Genomic DNA, 15,350 nt, shown 5'->3' on the forward strand with positions numbered 1-15,350 from the left:
AGTGAAAGGACGAAACTTAACTGGCACAAATGTGCTGTGTGGAGTCTCATAAAGTGAGTGATATACTGTAGAAACAAACAATTAGATTCGCTTTAGAATATATAAAATGTACACTGTTGCATACAAATCACTCTGAAATTCATTAATCACATGTATTAGTATTATTTTGTTTAGAAAGCCCTTTATTTGTAATCCCCCCTGGCCCTTTTTGTTTTAGTGATCGGAGGCAAAGATATCCTTATTTTACCGATAAATTAATCAGAACCACCGAGAACGTACCGAAATCCGTTGCGCCGAAATAACTTCACCATATACTGCATCTCCCAGCACCCACCTTTGGCAGGTATAAACTACAATTCCCAGAATCCTTCCGTGATCGCTGTCCCGTCACGGAGCCAATCGCTGCGAGTGAGGGCAGCGACGAAGCAGCATGGAAGATAGACGGTGCTGCTGGTGGATCATTATAGAAATTAGACACGTATTGAAAGCACCCGAGCGAAGTGGCGAACTAACTGCAAAATAAATTTGCACAGGAGTGGCGTTGGAACTTGAAAGGCACCCGGGAGACTGACTTGACAGGCACAAAACAACTCTTTAGGTGAGTTAACAGAAATGGAAGAGTCTTTATTAATTTAAAGCCAAGGAGGAGGGGTCACGTACTCGCTGTCAACACAGCTTTAGAAAATAAGTTTACTTCGCGGAGACAGGAGACTGAAAACATCGGTCTCTGCTGATTTGTGAATCAAACGGTAAGAGAAAAAAGATCTCTCAAACTCAGGTTTTTTTTTTTAAATCTGTTAATATTATTACCAATGTAATTCTAAAGGGGCGTACATACAGAGAAGTGTACGTCTGGTTACTTTTTCTGGGGTTGTCAAAATTAAATAATGATCCCACGTTTACCATACAAATAAAAAACAACTAACGGGTTTAAAGTACACTGTTGATTGTGCTCTGGTTCTTAATCCGCTTTGATAATTAATACACTGAAGATTCGTTACTTTAAAAAAAAAATAAAAGGTGTGCGTATGTTGTTATGTTGTTGTTAGGGCGTCACAACAAATTACTCAATGGGATCGTTTCATTAAACGCCAGTAATGCAACCTCTCTCTGCCATCGATATGATTTAATCGGTAATTTGAAATGACACATTTATTATTATCATAATTATTATTTATTTATTTAGCAGATGCCTTTATCCAAGGCGACTTACAGAGACTAGGGTGTGTGAACTATGCATCAGCTGCAGAGTCACTTACAACTACGTCTCACCCGAAAGACGGAGCACAAGGAGGTTAAGTGACTTGCTCAGGGTCACACAAGGAAGGAAGTTTTTTCCACGTAGCCTATATTGTATTTTGTATGTAGGGCATATTTCAACAGGTTGAATTCCACTGTGGTATGTTTGGATTACTTTATAGTGATCCTAATATAAGATTATCATGTACATAATTATTTTTTATATGTTAAATATTCCAGCATGGGTCAGCAGCACGTCATCATCATCATCATCATCATCATAATACATTTTCATACCCTATTTTGGGATTGCAGTGAATATGAGGGGAGGGTCAGTTATGTGTGCTGAATGAATTATTGAGCCACGTAGACGATAGAGAGACAGCACAGTCCATTGGAACTCGGATCACACGGTTTCTTGTTGATAAATTGTTAACCTATTAAGATTTGTGACGAAGAAATGTGCTAAATAGAATTGTGGTACTGGGCATTAATATGGCGACTAGTATTGTATTGTGCTGGTTTTACTACCAGTCCCTTATAAGCTATCTCATACAACACTTTATGTTTGTTTTTTGGGGGGGAGGGCAATAACCCCCCCACGCCCGTCTCGACAGACACTGTTGCGCACGAGTTTTCACAGCTGACATGGCGGGACTCGCCTTCCCCAGATTATGCGTTTTTTAGGCATGTGTGGGCATTGGCGGGCGGTCCCTAAATGGTTCAATTCTTCAGATTCGAGCTGCTCTGCGTCTGTGTTGTTTAGATATATAACCGATTGCAATGAACTAACCCTCTCCAGGCAGTCTGCAGGTGGGTGTTAAAGGTGGTCTCAATTGCAATGAACACAAGGCAACAGCAGTTAGAGGTGTGGAAAACAGGTCTGCAGTTAGTCCAGCAATGCTGTACACCGAGTCATATGAGCAGAGTCGCGAAATTCATTTTATTGAAATGAAATTGTTGCTCAGTTTAAAAAAAAAAAAAAGTTGTTTTCTAGACATCCTGAGAATTATTCTTGTGATCTTGACATTGTTTTTATTTTTGTTTTCCATGTCCTTAACCCTTTAAGGCACACGAGGGATCGAGCAGCTTCTTAAAATACATTTGAGAGCGACTCGAGTATCATGAGGAGGAAACTGACCATTCGCATGAGCAGATCCAACCTCTCAGTACATTTTAAACCCTGTTTCGTGCACCTCATTGCAAAAATATGAAGGTTAGCATCATTTTATTTGTGGGACACATATGCCCCTTGTACCTTAAAGGGTTAAGTGCTGTGGCAATCTAACTGCACAGTAAAGCCCATTAGCTTCCGGGATGATTTGGCAGTAAAGGCTACACATCTTGGAAACCCCCCTCAGTATTTTTCCTTGTGCTGGAATAGGTGTGGCTGATCACATCAGTAGTAAAAGAACACAAATTTACATACTGTCGTATAGATCAGTCAGCCTCGCCCAAGGCAGGCTTGTTAAGAACACACCAGCACTCTTGTGTATTGAGCCATGCTTTTTGAAAAGACCAGAGATCCCAGATTGACCCTTCAAACCGTCCAGGAAGGTGTTTCTAGAAAGCCAGAGCGACGCTCCTGATCTCTCTAGTTCTCCCCTCGGATTGTCAGCCTCGCTCCGTTGAGGGCCGTTCCATACCAGGTTTAACAAGTCTAATCGAATCTCTTCTGCCTGCCGCTCCCAGCTCAGGCTGCCATCTCTGTTTCCATCTCTACCCCTTTAATCAGAAAAGCAGTCCTTCCTTGGAGACCTGCACAATTCCAGCTTTGTCAAGGTACAACAGAGAACTCTGTGTGTTTTTTTTTTTAATCCCTTCTGGGGAACACAAGAAGAAAAGCACACACTTGTGTCCTGAAATCAAACCTGAAACCTGCTTCTCTCACCCGGTTTGGCAATCGGGAGGCTGTGTGGTCCAGTGGTTAAAGAAAAGGGCTTGTAACCAGGAGGTCCCCGGTTCAAATCCCACCTCAGCCACTGACTCATTGTGTGACCCTGAGCAAGTCACTTAACCTCCTTGTGCTCCGTCTTTCGGGTGAGACGTAGTTGTAAGTGACTCTGCAGCTGATGCATAGTTCACACACCCTAGTCTCCGTAAGTCTCCTTGGATAAAGGCGTCTGCTAAATAAACAAATAATAATCATCCATTCTGAGTTGCGTTTTATCAGCTTGGTGGCTTTCACATTTCCAAATAGTGTTTTAAGGGCTTTTTACAATGATGCATTATTTGAAGAAGATTGTTGTTTGATACGGCCAAAGTATCTCCACTGTTTCCTGTAAAATACCATCAGTATCGTTTGCGTTTTAGTTTTGCTTCCTTGAGCAGCAGTAACACCCCTGCCCCCTCTCTCCTATCAGAGTGGCAAGAACTGACTTCAACGGGGGAGAGAATGGAAACAAGACTCCTATTGCATAGCAGTTTCACCCATTCCAGGTTTTAATATGAGCTTGATAAGCCGCAGTGCGTAGGCAACAAGCTCATGTCTTGTTAAACGTAGAGGGAAACCAGGAATGGATCAAACTGCTCTGCAACGGGAGGCTTATTTCCATCCCTGCTATGGATGGCTGTGGGCTACAGGATGGTGGTACTTTATGTGTGTTTATCAAGGTTCTGCAGGTGCGGTCACTTGCGTTCCTGAAGTAGCACTGGGGTAGGTGGAATTCAGTTATGTTGCTGGTGTTGTAGGAGTTTTACATTTTAATTTGGCAAACAACAGTGGGCCTGAGCTGCCTCCAAGATTGACTGTAGGCTAAGTATAATGTTTCAGCAAAAATAGACCTCGCACACATTAGTTCCTTGTTATGAAATACAGATTGCACTAAAGGTCAGTTGTGGTCCATTTTGAATCGCAAGCATGTGGTTTGTAGAGCTGTCTGTGCTTGACCATGCTTTCACAAAGACTGCTAACATGATGGCCCCACCTTTCTGAACTCCAGAGCGCCCCCTCGTTTATTTATATCTTGTTTTTGCCCTTTGCTTTAATTCCGTCCTTTTCTTCTCTTTTTATAGCCCAGGGTGTCTGCTTTCAAAGACACTGGCTTTGTGAAGCCACGCCTGGACTGGCCTGCACCTGTTGGACTTGACCCCCCCCAGCATCCCTCAGTCCTTTCACAATCTGGGCGTGTGTGTTGCATGCATCCTCATTGAACAACAGCCCCAGCCAGCTTGCTGATTAACCAGTTTGGCTGGGAATTTATTTGTAATGGAGAGACCAGTGTTGTTAAACAGTATGTGAGATTAGGGGGAGAATCGTGCACCATTGGAGATAACAGCAGCATTGCTTTCTGTTCAGGAGGGGCTGGAGCTGTGGGGGCTCCAGACCGTAATCCAGTCCTTCCAGCTCGTTCAGTCCTGGAGCGGTCACTGTTCACACTGTTCACTGTCCCAGGAAATAGTGGACTCAGCTAAAGGTTTGGGTTTTTTTAGATCTGGGAAAAACATGTGTTTTTGGTGCTGGGACAATGTGTTCGGTAGCAAGAATGACTACATTCCTAGTTATAAAAAATATATCCTGGAAAGAAATCCAATGCATAAATGGGTAACACTTTCAAATAATGGCCGGAAATTCTTATTGAATTCTGATTGAATACCGCAGGAAAAGCACCTGGAGGTCTTGCACGCTTCCTCCGAGTTCTCAAGTAATTCATTTTGAATTCGGCCCCTGTTAATTCCAGGGGATTTATTACTGAGTCATTCTATGCTCCTTTGTAAAAGATTATGTAGATCACATGGCGTGCATTAACACTTCTCTCAACCCCCTGAGTATAAGAGGGTATGAATGCATGCCTTATACATGTGATCACGTGGCACAAATTATACTTTGTATTTTCAAGCAAATCAAGCAAGGACCTTTGAAATTTTGAAAGAATATTCAAACCCCCAGCATAGATTGTTGTTCCTGTCATGCTTTTAGGTTGAAAACTGTATGTACATCTCTGTGGAAAGACGGAGCACAAGGAGGTTAAGTGACTTGCTCAGGGTCACACAGTGAGTCCGTGGCTGAGCCGTTATTTGAACCGAGGACTTCCTGGTTACAAGCCCTTTTCTTTAACCACTGGACCACACAGCCTCCATTTCGTCCCGGCTCTACCTTTCACCCACTTTCTTTTCCCTTCACAGTTGTTTGACATTGATAAACCTGCAATGCTGAAGCTGTTATCTGCGGTGTCTTGTTGTCGGACAGAAATAAAACAGCCTTCCTACAATGTAACAATTTCACAAGCAGGCATGCAGGAGCGCATTGCAACAGCAGCATGAACTGTGTTCTGTTTGGGGAACTGGACTTCTGTTCACACGCTGTGCATCAATGCTGTATCTTATATACAAGAAGTTATCTTTTTGTATTGATTGGTTTGTAGTGTGATATCCGAATCTTCTGTGGCACGAGCACATATTTACTCGCTTCTATTTTTGCAAGCCTCAATTAAATATTCATTGGTGTAGTTTTCACCCTGGTTCCCTGTTAGCCTCTCAGTTCACAGAAATATTTTCAATTGTTTTCAAAGGCTGAGGAGTCTAAATTAGTTTTGCTGCTGCTTCTGTTTGAATAACTCTCAGCTCAGCGACTCACGACGCTGGATTAGGGAATGGATTTCTGATCCTCTCTCTCCCCTGCTCTCTGCGTTTCAGAGTCCTGGTCTTTATGAGGGAAGGAGGCTGGAATGGGGAATGGTGTTCAGGAAAGCCCAGGAGCGTTAACACAGGGGGAGCTCCGACCAGTCGCCAGCAGCACCAGCCAGATCGAGGTGAGTGACACACGATGTTAGTGTATCGGTTCTCTCCTGTTCGGAAGGGGACACACCCTGTGGATAACGGAGCATTTCAAGGAGGATAGGGTGCACAGGTTGGGATCGCTTGACAGGAGAAAGAGCCTTATGGATCTGCTGAACTGGAACGTACGATATCTAATATTGCACAGGAGGCAGCGGAACAGACATGTTCTGAGAGGGGGTTGTTTTTTCTGTGCTTATGAATCTGTTGAATGTGGATACTGCTTGTTTGTGGTTTCGAACCCGGGATCGTGGGGTGCCCACTGTGTCAAGAGTACTAATCTGTTTTCTGTCCCTTCACTTGTTTTCTGCTGTGTCATTCCAACAACAGCAGCACCAAACAAAGCACTTCAGTCCCAGCAGATTTGATTAAATACAGAGAGATAAACCCGTGTTCTACTGAGATAAACAAGCCTATCTTGTAGAGCAACAGTGTAGCTGCCAGCTCGAGCCAGGAACCAATTGTGTCTCTGTCTCCCGTGCCACGCACCCGTGATCGTCTCCTCCAGCTGTTCTGTGAGTCGACCACCTCTTGCTTCTAACCCAGATGATGAAACCCTCGGCTTAATGATCTACTGAATTCCAAACAGAGACTGAGGGATGTGCGTGTGATCTCGCTGTCGCAATACAGGACGTGTGGGGTCAATGCAGGGCAGTACGGACCAGCGGGGTGACACGATACGTGTGATCTAGTGCAAAGCTACGCTGTAAAGACTGCACCTTACACGTGAGACACAGAGAGAAATACTCAAAGTAGGGTTCACCTCCCCCCCCCCCCGACCCCCCCCTGGTCTCTTCTGATATTTTGATCACCCGTGTATATTAAACATACACAGAGAAAAGGCTCTTACTGTAGGGCAAACCTAGACTTTATTAATAGAGTCCATTAGAGTCTCCTCAGCCTTCCAGATATCAGTGACCAGAGTAATATGGACCATTAAAAACCACCATTAGACACTATCAACGTTGTGCTTTCCTCTGTTTTGTGTGTTACTAGCTTACAGTTAAATCAGAAATATGCATGTGAAATCTAGGTGTTTGCCTTAGTGTTTATACAGTAGTAACTGTACACTGTAAGGTTATTTCATTTTCAGTATGTATTCATAGTCTGTTCCATATATACATTAGTGCTGCACACGTGCAGTCTAATATTGTACAGGGATGGAAATAAGACTCCTGTTGCATAGCAGTTTCACCCACTCCTGGTTTTACTATGAGCTTGATTAGACACAGTGTCTCGGTAACAAGCTCAGGTCTCTTATTAAACTCCTAGTAAAACCTGGAATGGATCAAACTGCTGTGCAGTGGGAGTGTTATTTCCACCCCTGCTGTAGTGGATTATTTGAAATCCTGTTGCAGTGCTGCTTGTCTTGGGTCGTGTGAGTGTGTGTCGTATTTTGCACCGTGTGTGTAATGCTTTTGGCCCATGTCGGCTGTGCTTCTCTCCCTGTGATCAGGGGTCCAAGATGGGCAGGAACGTGCTGAACACCCTGCTGTCCGGAGCCCTAGCCGGGGCCGTCGCCAAGACTGCAGTGGCGCCGCTGGACAGGACCAAAATCATCTTCCAAGGTAGGGGCCCCAGGGCCCCCATAAATCAGCCAGGGATATAGCTGAGGCCCCGTGCATTACTGGCAGGGGTTTTGCTTGTCGGTATGAATGTTCTTAATCTTTGTTGCATGCTTTGAAGTGAAGCTGGCAAGGCGATGGCATGCATGTCGCTTGTTTTGCGTTTTTGTTTGCTGCAAACACGTAGGTCACTTCCCTTTTCAAGGTATTGAACCCTTGCCTGGGTGAGCTGCTGGTGGATATATCTCAATGCTTCCATATTTCCAAATCCTTTACAGTTTGCATTTCATTTGCCCCTAAAACATTTTCTAAACCCTTAATTGCCCTCATGCTATAAAACCCTTGCCCTGGTTAGAGATCTATTCCTATATGATAATTGCCTGTGTGGCAGCGTCTGACCCTTACCTGACATCCTTAAGTATGAAACTCTCAATAGTGCTGAATTCAGAAATACTAATGTCACAGAACACTGAGAGACTTTGAAACGAAATGTCTGGCCTTGAATGTATTTCTTTTAGTATTTCCCTATTCCTTAACTATCAAATCCTGCCTGTTAATCCTTGGTATCTTTGCCAATCCAAAAGTACAGCAGAGATGTTGAAGTTGAATATTGTGCATTAATGCAGCTTCCCTTTCTTTCATCTACAGTGTCTTCAAACAGATTTTCAGCCAAGGTGAGGAAATGGAATATAAATGTGTGTGTGTGTTCTCATGTGTTTGTGTGTGCGTGTGTGTGTGTGCATGTATGTCAGTGTGTGCGTGCGTGTGGTCTCGTGTGTGTGTGCGTGCATGTGGTCTCGTGTGTGTGTGTATGTTCTCAGGTGTTTGTGTGTGTGTGCGCGTGCCTGCCTGTGTTCATCTCATCATCCTACTGGAATGGAATAACTCACTGACTCCACCATGGCTGTTACAAGTGCTGTCACATTGCAGTATGGTTTGAGAAATACTACAGTGAGCAGGAGCAGGTTCCTCAGCTGGAGAGAAACGGAGAAGCTGGGCGAAGGCTTGTTTTGTGTTTGGTTGTTGCAAATATTCCCTGGTATGCTGCTATGTGTGTGTGGGAGGTAGTTTCTTTTCTCTGAACGACTAGATAGGAACTACTGTCAGACATCGGATGGAGACTGGCTGGCAGTGGTGCGGTGTAATGATACATAATGTGCTTGCCAGTTTCCTCCTTTATTCTAACAGTTCAGACGTGGGGAGAGGAGCCAGATTAAGTCTATTCATGTTAGATGGTGGTAGAGGCAGAGATGGAAATAAGGCTCCTGTTGCATAGCAGTTTCACCCTTCACAGGTATAGGTAACAAGCTCAGGTGTGAATTATTAAACCCATCATAAAACCAGGAATGGATCAAACTGCTATGCAATGGGAGTCTTACTCCCATCCCTGTTAGTAAATACACCCCCACTCAATATGTATCTGCATAATGGAATCACCAGCATAATCTAAAACTCTCTCAACCAAGCACTTTTGAAATGCAGGCATACAAACAAGATTGCATTAAGAGTTGTACACAGTGCACGACCTGGTAAAAAGAGAGCTCTTAGCCAGCGTCCCCGCTCCCCTGTATTCTGACAGTAAGATACTGTGAGTGCAGTGCCGGGCTCACTGTGTGTGTGTGTGTGTGTCTCTGCAGGCAGCCTACCGTCTGATCTACCGCACCTACCTCTCTGATGGTTTCCTCAGCCTCTGGAGGGGGAATTCAGCCACCATGGTGCGAGTCATTCCCTACGCTGGCATCCAGTTCTGCTCCCATGAGCAGTACAAGAGGCTGCTGGGAGGGTACTGCGGCTCCCAGGGGAAGTAAGGACCCCCCCCCCCCCCTGCACACAAATACATAGTGACAGGTTGTGGGCGGAGTCTGACCTAACTGTGTGTTATGTGATTGGTCGGTTGCAGGGCCCTGCCCCCCGTGCCCCGCTTCCTGGCAGGATCGCTGGCGGGCACCACGGCTTCCATGCTGACGTACCCCCTGGACATGGTCCGAGCGCGCATGGCCGTCACCCCCAAAGAGATGTGAGTCACAGAGACACAGAGACAGACTCCCAGACAAGCAGACACCACATTCAGAGCAACTCATTGAACCCTGTGTGTGTGTGTGTTGTGCACAGGAGTCAACCAACTCATAGCAATTCTAAAGACAGGGATCACAGCATTAACGATGTACTGTGCTGTTTTGTATCATTGCTTACCTGTGCTTTACCATGCTCTCACTGTGCTGTGCATTTACTATGGGACTCTTCTATAAGGGAGACAGTGTGCTGTGCTGTGCAGTGCTGGCATGTCCCTGTGGTTCTTTCTCCTGTCTCGGTTGTCATGCAGCTCTCTCCTCCCCGCAGGTACAGTAATATTCTCCACGTGTTCGTGCGGATCTCCCGTGAGGAGGGGCTGCAGACTCTGTACCGCGGCTTCACCCCCACCATCCTCGGGGTCATCCCCTACGCAGGGATCAGCTTCTTCACCTACGAGACCCTCAAGAAAGTCCACGCAGGTAACGCGGCTCTGTGACTGTCTGTGTGGCAGTGTCTGCTGCCTGCATGGCAGTCTGTTGACTGTGTATATGTCTGACTGTCTGCTTGTGTGCATCTCAATTCAAACACTACCCTTTATATCAAAGTCTTCACTCACGTCCAGGTTTTCGTTTGTCTGAACGAATGCTTCATTTAGAGCTCCCATGTCTTATATTGGTCCTCCATGCTGCTGTACTGTGTGTGCCTGTGTGTTCTCTGTCTGTGTTTAACTGTGTCTCTATTCGACCCTTCCCTCTATGCTCTCTCTCTTCTCCACAGATCACACCGGCCGGCCGCACCCCAACCCTGCCGAGCGGCTGGCGTTTGGGGCGTGCGCGGGGCTCCTGGGGCAGTCAGCCTCGTACCCGCTGGACGTGGTGCGGCGGCGCATGCAGACGGCGGGCGTGACGGGCCACACGTACGGCTCCATCGCGAGCACCATGCAGCTGATCGTGAGGGAGGAGGGGCTGGTGCTCGGGCTCTACAAGGGCCTGAGCATGAACTGGGTGAAGGGGCCCATCGCCGTGGGCATCAGCTTCACGACCTTCGACCTCACGCAGATCCTCTGGCGCCAGCTGCAGCAGCGCGGGTTCATCCAGTGGTAACGCGGAGCGGGCAGCCCGGGCACAAACAGCGCCTTCCTGCACAGGCATCTCCAAGAGACCCCGGGGTGCGCGCAGTCAGGGGAGGGTCGACCCGAAATGAAGTGCTCAGGGTACACCCCTGTGCTTACCACACATGTATCGCCCACCCGCCTGCCAGCCCATGCTTTTAGTTCTCAGTCCGATTCCCGGAGTGTTTCCATGCCCTGTTGGGTAGGTCTTTCTCTCTCTCTCTATGGGTCTTTAATGGACCTGGCACTGATCTGGGCAGTCAGGGTGTAACCCAGCTGGCAGCCGGAGAGCTTTTCTTTCAAGCAGGGCTTGACTGCTGATTATCAGCAGCCCCTTCTCGGACGGGAGACTGCAGCCACACCTCCTTGTTGATTTGCTCAATTGCCCAAACCCACAGCAATGCAGGAAGTCAGCGGGAGTGTGGAGTCCGGATACGTGCTGCTTCGAAATGCAGGAACGGTTCCACATTTTGAGGATAAAGAAATGCCCTGCTGTGTGGTGCTTTGTTTATAATTACACTATGCGTGTAACCGAGGCGTAAAGCAGAAATTGCCAAAGTCAGATTCTTTAGAGAAAACGATGCGGTTTTGTAAGCTTATAACTTAATATAGTAACTAACAGAAGCAGCTCCAGCCAGGGTTATTGCGAACTATAGCTGCTACAGCAGTCAGTATTAAGCAGCTTTAGCAGGGTTTGGTATTACTAACAATATTAGCGCCTGTATCAAAACTTTTGTTCCAGGGTGCATCTTGTCCTTTTTTTAAGGGCATAAATAAATAACTGTTACTTTAGAGCCCCACTAGCACCGGGGGGAGGGTGTTGCACACTGATCAATCTGACCAGTTGCTGACAGATTTCAGTACAGTACGACTAAAACCTGCCTTGGGCAGTTCTTGCGTGAGATCGTCTCTGTGTTGGGCTCTGTTAGGTGCAATGCAGGAGGCTGATCATTGTGCACAGGGCTGGAGGCAGGTTTCTGAAGTACAGTTGGTGGCAGTGGTGGGGTCAGCTGTACCTGAGTAACTATGCAGAGAGCATACCTGCAAAACAGGTACAGCTTCAATAAGAACTTACACACAGCAGGTAAAGATTCAGTATTGAATCTGGGTTTACATTACAGATCACACACACACAGACACACACATATATATTTGCTAGTGCATGTATTTTAAATCTCACTTGATTTATTCAGCTTTTATGTTTAATTTTAAGAGAAAATGTTTGAAGTGAAATCTTGAGACCCAGTTTTTCTTTTTTTAAAGTGGATATTGCAGCTTTTTCGTTCTTGGTATGTTTCACTTGGGGATCATTTCAGCATCACGGTTGCAGCTGTGTGTATTTTAAGTTACTAGATATATATATATAATTTAAAAAATACATTCAGATCTGTGTTGAGAAAGTATTAATTTAGGTTATATATATATATATATATAACCTTTTTCTCTTTTTAATTTGAAAGGTACTGTACAGAACAGCACTGACTCCCAAGCACAGACAATCCTATACGTACCAAAGCATCTCAGTGTTCACAATGCGTTTGCTGTGTATTTTTTAAAAAAGTTTAATTAAACAATAATTAATAAATGTCTTAGAAACAATGCACAATATCATTTATATCCATGTTTCTACTCCTTATCTATGTTTAACAAAATAAAGAATGAAAGTATTCATGTTAAAATGTAATCTACAAGTATTATAACTGGAGTCTGGTGCTCGTTAAGCCTGAATAAGTAGATGTCCTCCCTTTTATATTGTATAAAATAGTGCAGTGTTTCAGTCGTCCACAAGATGGCAGACTATGTACAGAACACGGCACATAGTGACAGACCATGAACTGCTCTACATGAGGGGCTCATTATGAAATCTATATCAGTGCGAGAGTGGCTTTTTCTAACGTTCCGAGGATTTGGGAGGGGAGTGATGACGTAGGTGTACCGACACTCCCAGCCCTGAGTGAGTAAACGCAAGAGTCCCCTTTTAAAATGATCCAAGTCAGATAGCAAAGAATACATAAAGAACGTTTTAATATATCTACATCGATCGATCGATATCTGCTGCCTGTTATGTAACATACATAATGTGTATATGTAAATAGTTTTTGTAAATACAGCTATGAGCAGGTGAAACTACATGTATGAACTGCTAATAACAATGTCCGTTTGCAACTTGAACGACGTGAGACGCCTTGAGAGATATAGGGATCTATACACTACGAGGTTAGATTGTATCTAAACATAGATTCTTTGCTGTCCAGTAGTGTCATATCTCCGATTTTTAATTATTTTTGTTTTATTCTCAAATAAAATGTTGATGCAGTGAACGATTGAAACCAATGTTAGTATTTTACTGATTTGTGCCAAGAGAACGTATATTTAATAAAAAATATTGGGGTAAATACTTTTTGTGTAGCGGTATTTTTGTGATCTTTTAAAAAAAGTATTCTATATGTTGTAATGTAATTATTAGATGCGGTATACTGTAAATCCATAAATATTTGCGGCCAAAATATTTGGTTTTTCACATCAGATATTCATGGCTTTACATACAAGTAACTGAATTGTAATGAAGATATCTGGCCACTAGAGGGGGCTAAGAGATCATGAACTGAATCTGACTGCCCTTCCTTCACATTCACGGTACATGTTCGCTGTCTTATTCCCGGCAGGGTTGAGCAAACCAGCCCCTAGCTTCTTATCATTTCTAAAACACAGTAATAGGCATAAGATAGATTAGTAACTTCAAAAGTCGCCGTTTCTAAACTACATTACAAATACATCAGATTGTACCACCACGTGTCTGTTTTCTAGCTTTTTGCAATATAATGCAATATATATTGAGTTTATTTTTTTAATATGAGATGAACCCAATTCTACTTCATTTTCCAGTATATATTGAAAACTGTTGCTTGGCGGAAGAACAAATACAGGTTACAGCACTGCTCCTCAAAGGAGATTTTTATTGACAGCTCTTTAAAGGGGAAAACTATATATTAGAAATATATTTTTTCTATAAACTCAAGAAGTACAGTGAAATATCAAACAAAGCAACACATCACTTTAACATTTAAAAAAACATTCTATGTATTTATGGAACGGGTGGGTGCAGTGGCAGGGAGTCGCCTCTAGGGGGCAGTGCTGTCCACTATGTGATGCTGTCTGGCGGCTGGAAAGGAAGAGCGATCTGTCCTTGTGTCTGTGCTCGTCAGCACTTGACCTTGACACAGCTTCAGCACTGCCACCTTACACTTATCACACGTTGCTATATATTACATAGATTATATTATATATACAGTTATTATTTGCGGAGGAAAGGGAGTTTTCAGCGCTTAAATTGTGACAATGTTGTCGTGTTATTTAAAAAAAATGAAAGCTATATAGTCAGAGTGTAGCCTTTCCTAATTTAATAATGAATGTCGTGATGCAATGCACTATGAATGTGGACCCTCATATGGTGTTTGCTCTATTAATGATAATAATCAAATCATAATATTAATAAAGAAGTGTGTTGGGCATATGTCTTTTAAATTGCACTTAATAGAACACGGTACAAATTATTATTATTTTATATATGTGGATCTGTAATAGATTTACAATGGAAACCGTTATCTGTGTGGTTCAACCCCCTACCCCCTCCAAAAAAAAAAAAAAACCTGCAGACTGTCGATGGTTAACAGAGAGAGGAGTGCCGTGAATGCCTGTCCCCAGTAGGTGGCAGTGTTGCGCAGGTGCTGCTGAGAGAGCGGGAGAGGGCTCCCCCATTGTGTCTGCCCAGCTCTGCACTTGACCTTGATGGTGACGCAGCAACCCCCCAACCCCTTGCCCCCCGTGACGCTCCACAACCCTAATGAGATACCCTGGCAACGCTGCCACTTAAACAAAGAAGGAGAGGGCATAAAGGCATTAGCTCCCGTCGGCTGGGTTGCCATAGATATCTGGCACCGTGCCAGTGTCGAAAACCTCATTTGCATATATTCAAATGATGCCTGAATAATTGACAGCATCTCTCGGCTTCGCTGGTGAACAATGGGGGAGCTGGTATTCACATGCCCTGCCCTCCCCCGTGCCGACCGGATGCTGTTAGCTGCGTGGGAACAAGATTGCCAAAAAAAAAAAAAAATTTGAAAATGCTGATTTGAATTGCTCTCAGTCCTTGCTTTTAACAGCTGGTTGTGACGTTGTTAACTGTGCCAAGTTTTCAAACCGTGCTTCCAATGTCTCGAAGGGATAATGTACTGGTAATGTTCTTAGGGGAGAAGCAGTGGGGGGAGAGGTTGTGTTTTTTGTTAGCAAATTAAGAAGCTAAGAAATGTTCCCGTCACCCAGGCGAGGTGTGGGTGTCAGCTTGGTAAAATGGAGTTTGATCTAGCTCCGCGGGGCTCCTGGGTAAGGCACGGCTGCATTCTCACACCCTGCCTCTAGGCTTGCTGTTATAATCATTGTTATTATATCTGGAGCACGTTCCCTTTCATAAATCCTCATTCTTTAAAAGCATCGAGAGCAATGTTACTGTCACTGTTACACGCCTGTAAAGACTGATTGTAAAAGTCAAGAAGAAAATACAGAGGCCGCGTGGCCCTCTCTCCACCGCCCTGCAACAGAAACCCTTTTCATTATTCACTCTCCAGTATTTCCACTCGCCCGCGTGG

At 44.5% G+C, this 15,350-nt stretch overlaps 1 protein-coding gene across 2 annotated transcripts; it reads left to right on the plus strand.

The window, feature by feature from the left end:
• The first annotated feature begins 446 nt into the window (after positions 1–446).
• On the plus strand, positions 447–13,102 carry LOC117962487 (mitochondrial coenzyme A transporter SLC25A42-like). Of its 2 annotated transcripts, none has more exons than XM_034912261.2 (8): positions 447–598; positions 5,875–5,990; positions 7,472–7,583; positions 8,229–8,254; positions 9,218–9,384; positions 9,481–9,597; positions 9,921–10,072; positions 10,371–13,102. In XM_034912261.2, exons 2-8 carry the CDS (start codon positions 5,907–5,909, stop codon positions 10,694–10,696), a joined length of 984 nt encoding a protein of 327 aa, XP_034768152.2. In that variant the 5' UTR covers positions 447–598; positions 5,875–5,906; the 3' UTR covers positions 10,697–13,102. The 2 variants fall into 2 exon arrangements, with proteins under 2 accessions (XP_034768152.2, XP_034768153.2); XM_034912262.2 differs by lacking the exon at positions 447–598 and adding an exon at positions 607–749.
• Positions 13,103–15,350: the final 2,248 nt, after the last annotated feature.

The sequence above is a fragment of the Acipenser ruthenus genome, chromosome 49 (assembly GCF_902713425.1).
Source record: "Acipenser ruthenus chromosome 49, fAciRut3.2 maternal haplotype, whole genome shotgun sequence".
NCBI classification, from domain to species: domain Eukaryota; kingdom Metazoa; phylum Chordata; class Actinopteri; order Acipenseriformes; family Acipenseridae; genus Acipenser; species Acipenser ruthenus.

Bases quoted from the DNA above. Each gene is read 5' to 3' on its own strand.
- LOC117962487 (XM_034912261.2), top strand. From the start codon at position 5,907: ATGGGGAATGGTGTTCAGGAAAGCCCAGGAGCGTTAACACAGGGGGAG. The intron at 5,991-7,471 runs GTGAGTGACACA...CCCTGTGATCAG, and splicing joins GCAGCACCAGCCAGATCGAG to GGGTCCAAGATGGGCAGGAA. The intron at 9,598-9,920 runs GTGAGTCACAGA...TCCTCCCCGCAG, and splicing joins GCCGTCACCCCCAAAGAGAT to GTACAGTAATATTCTCCACG.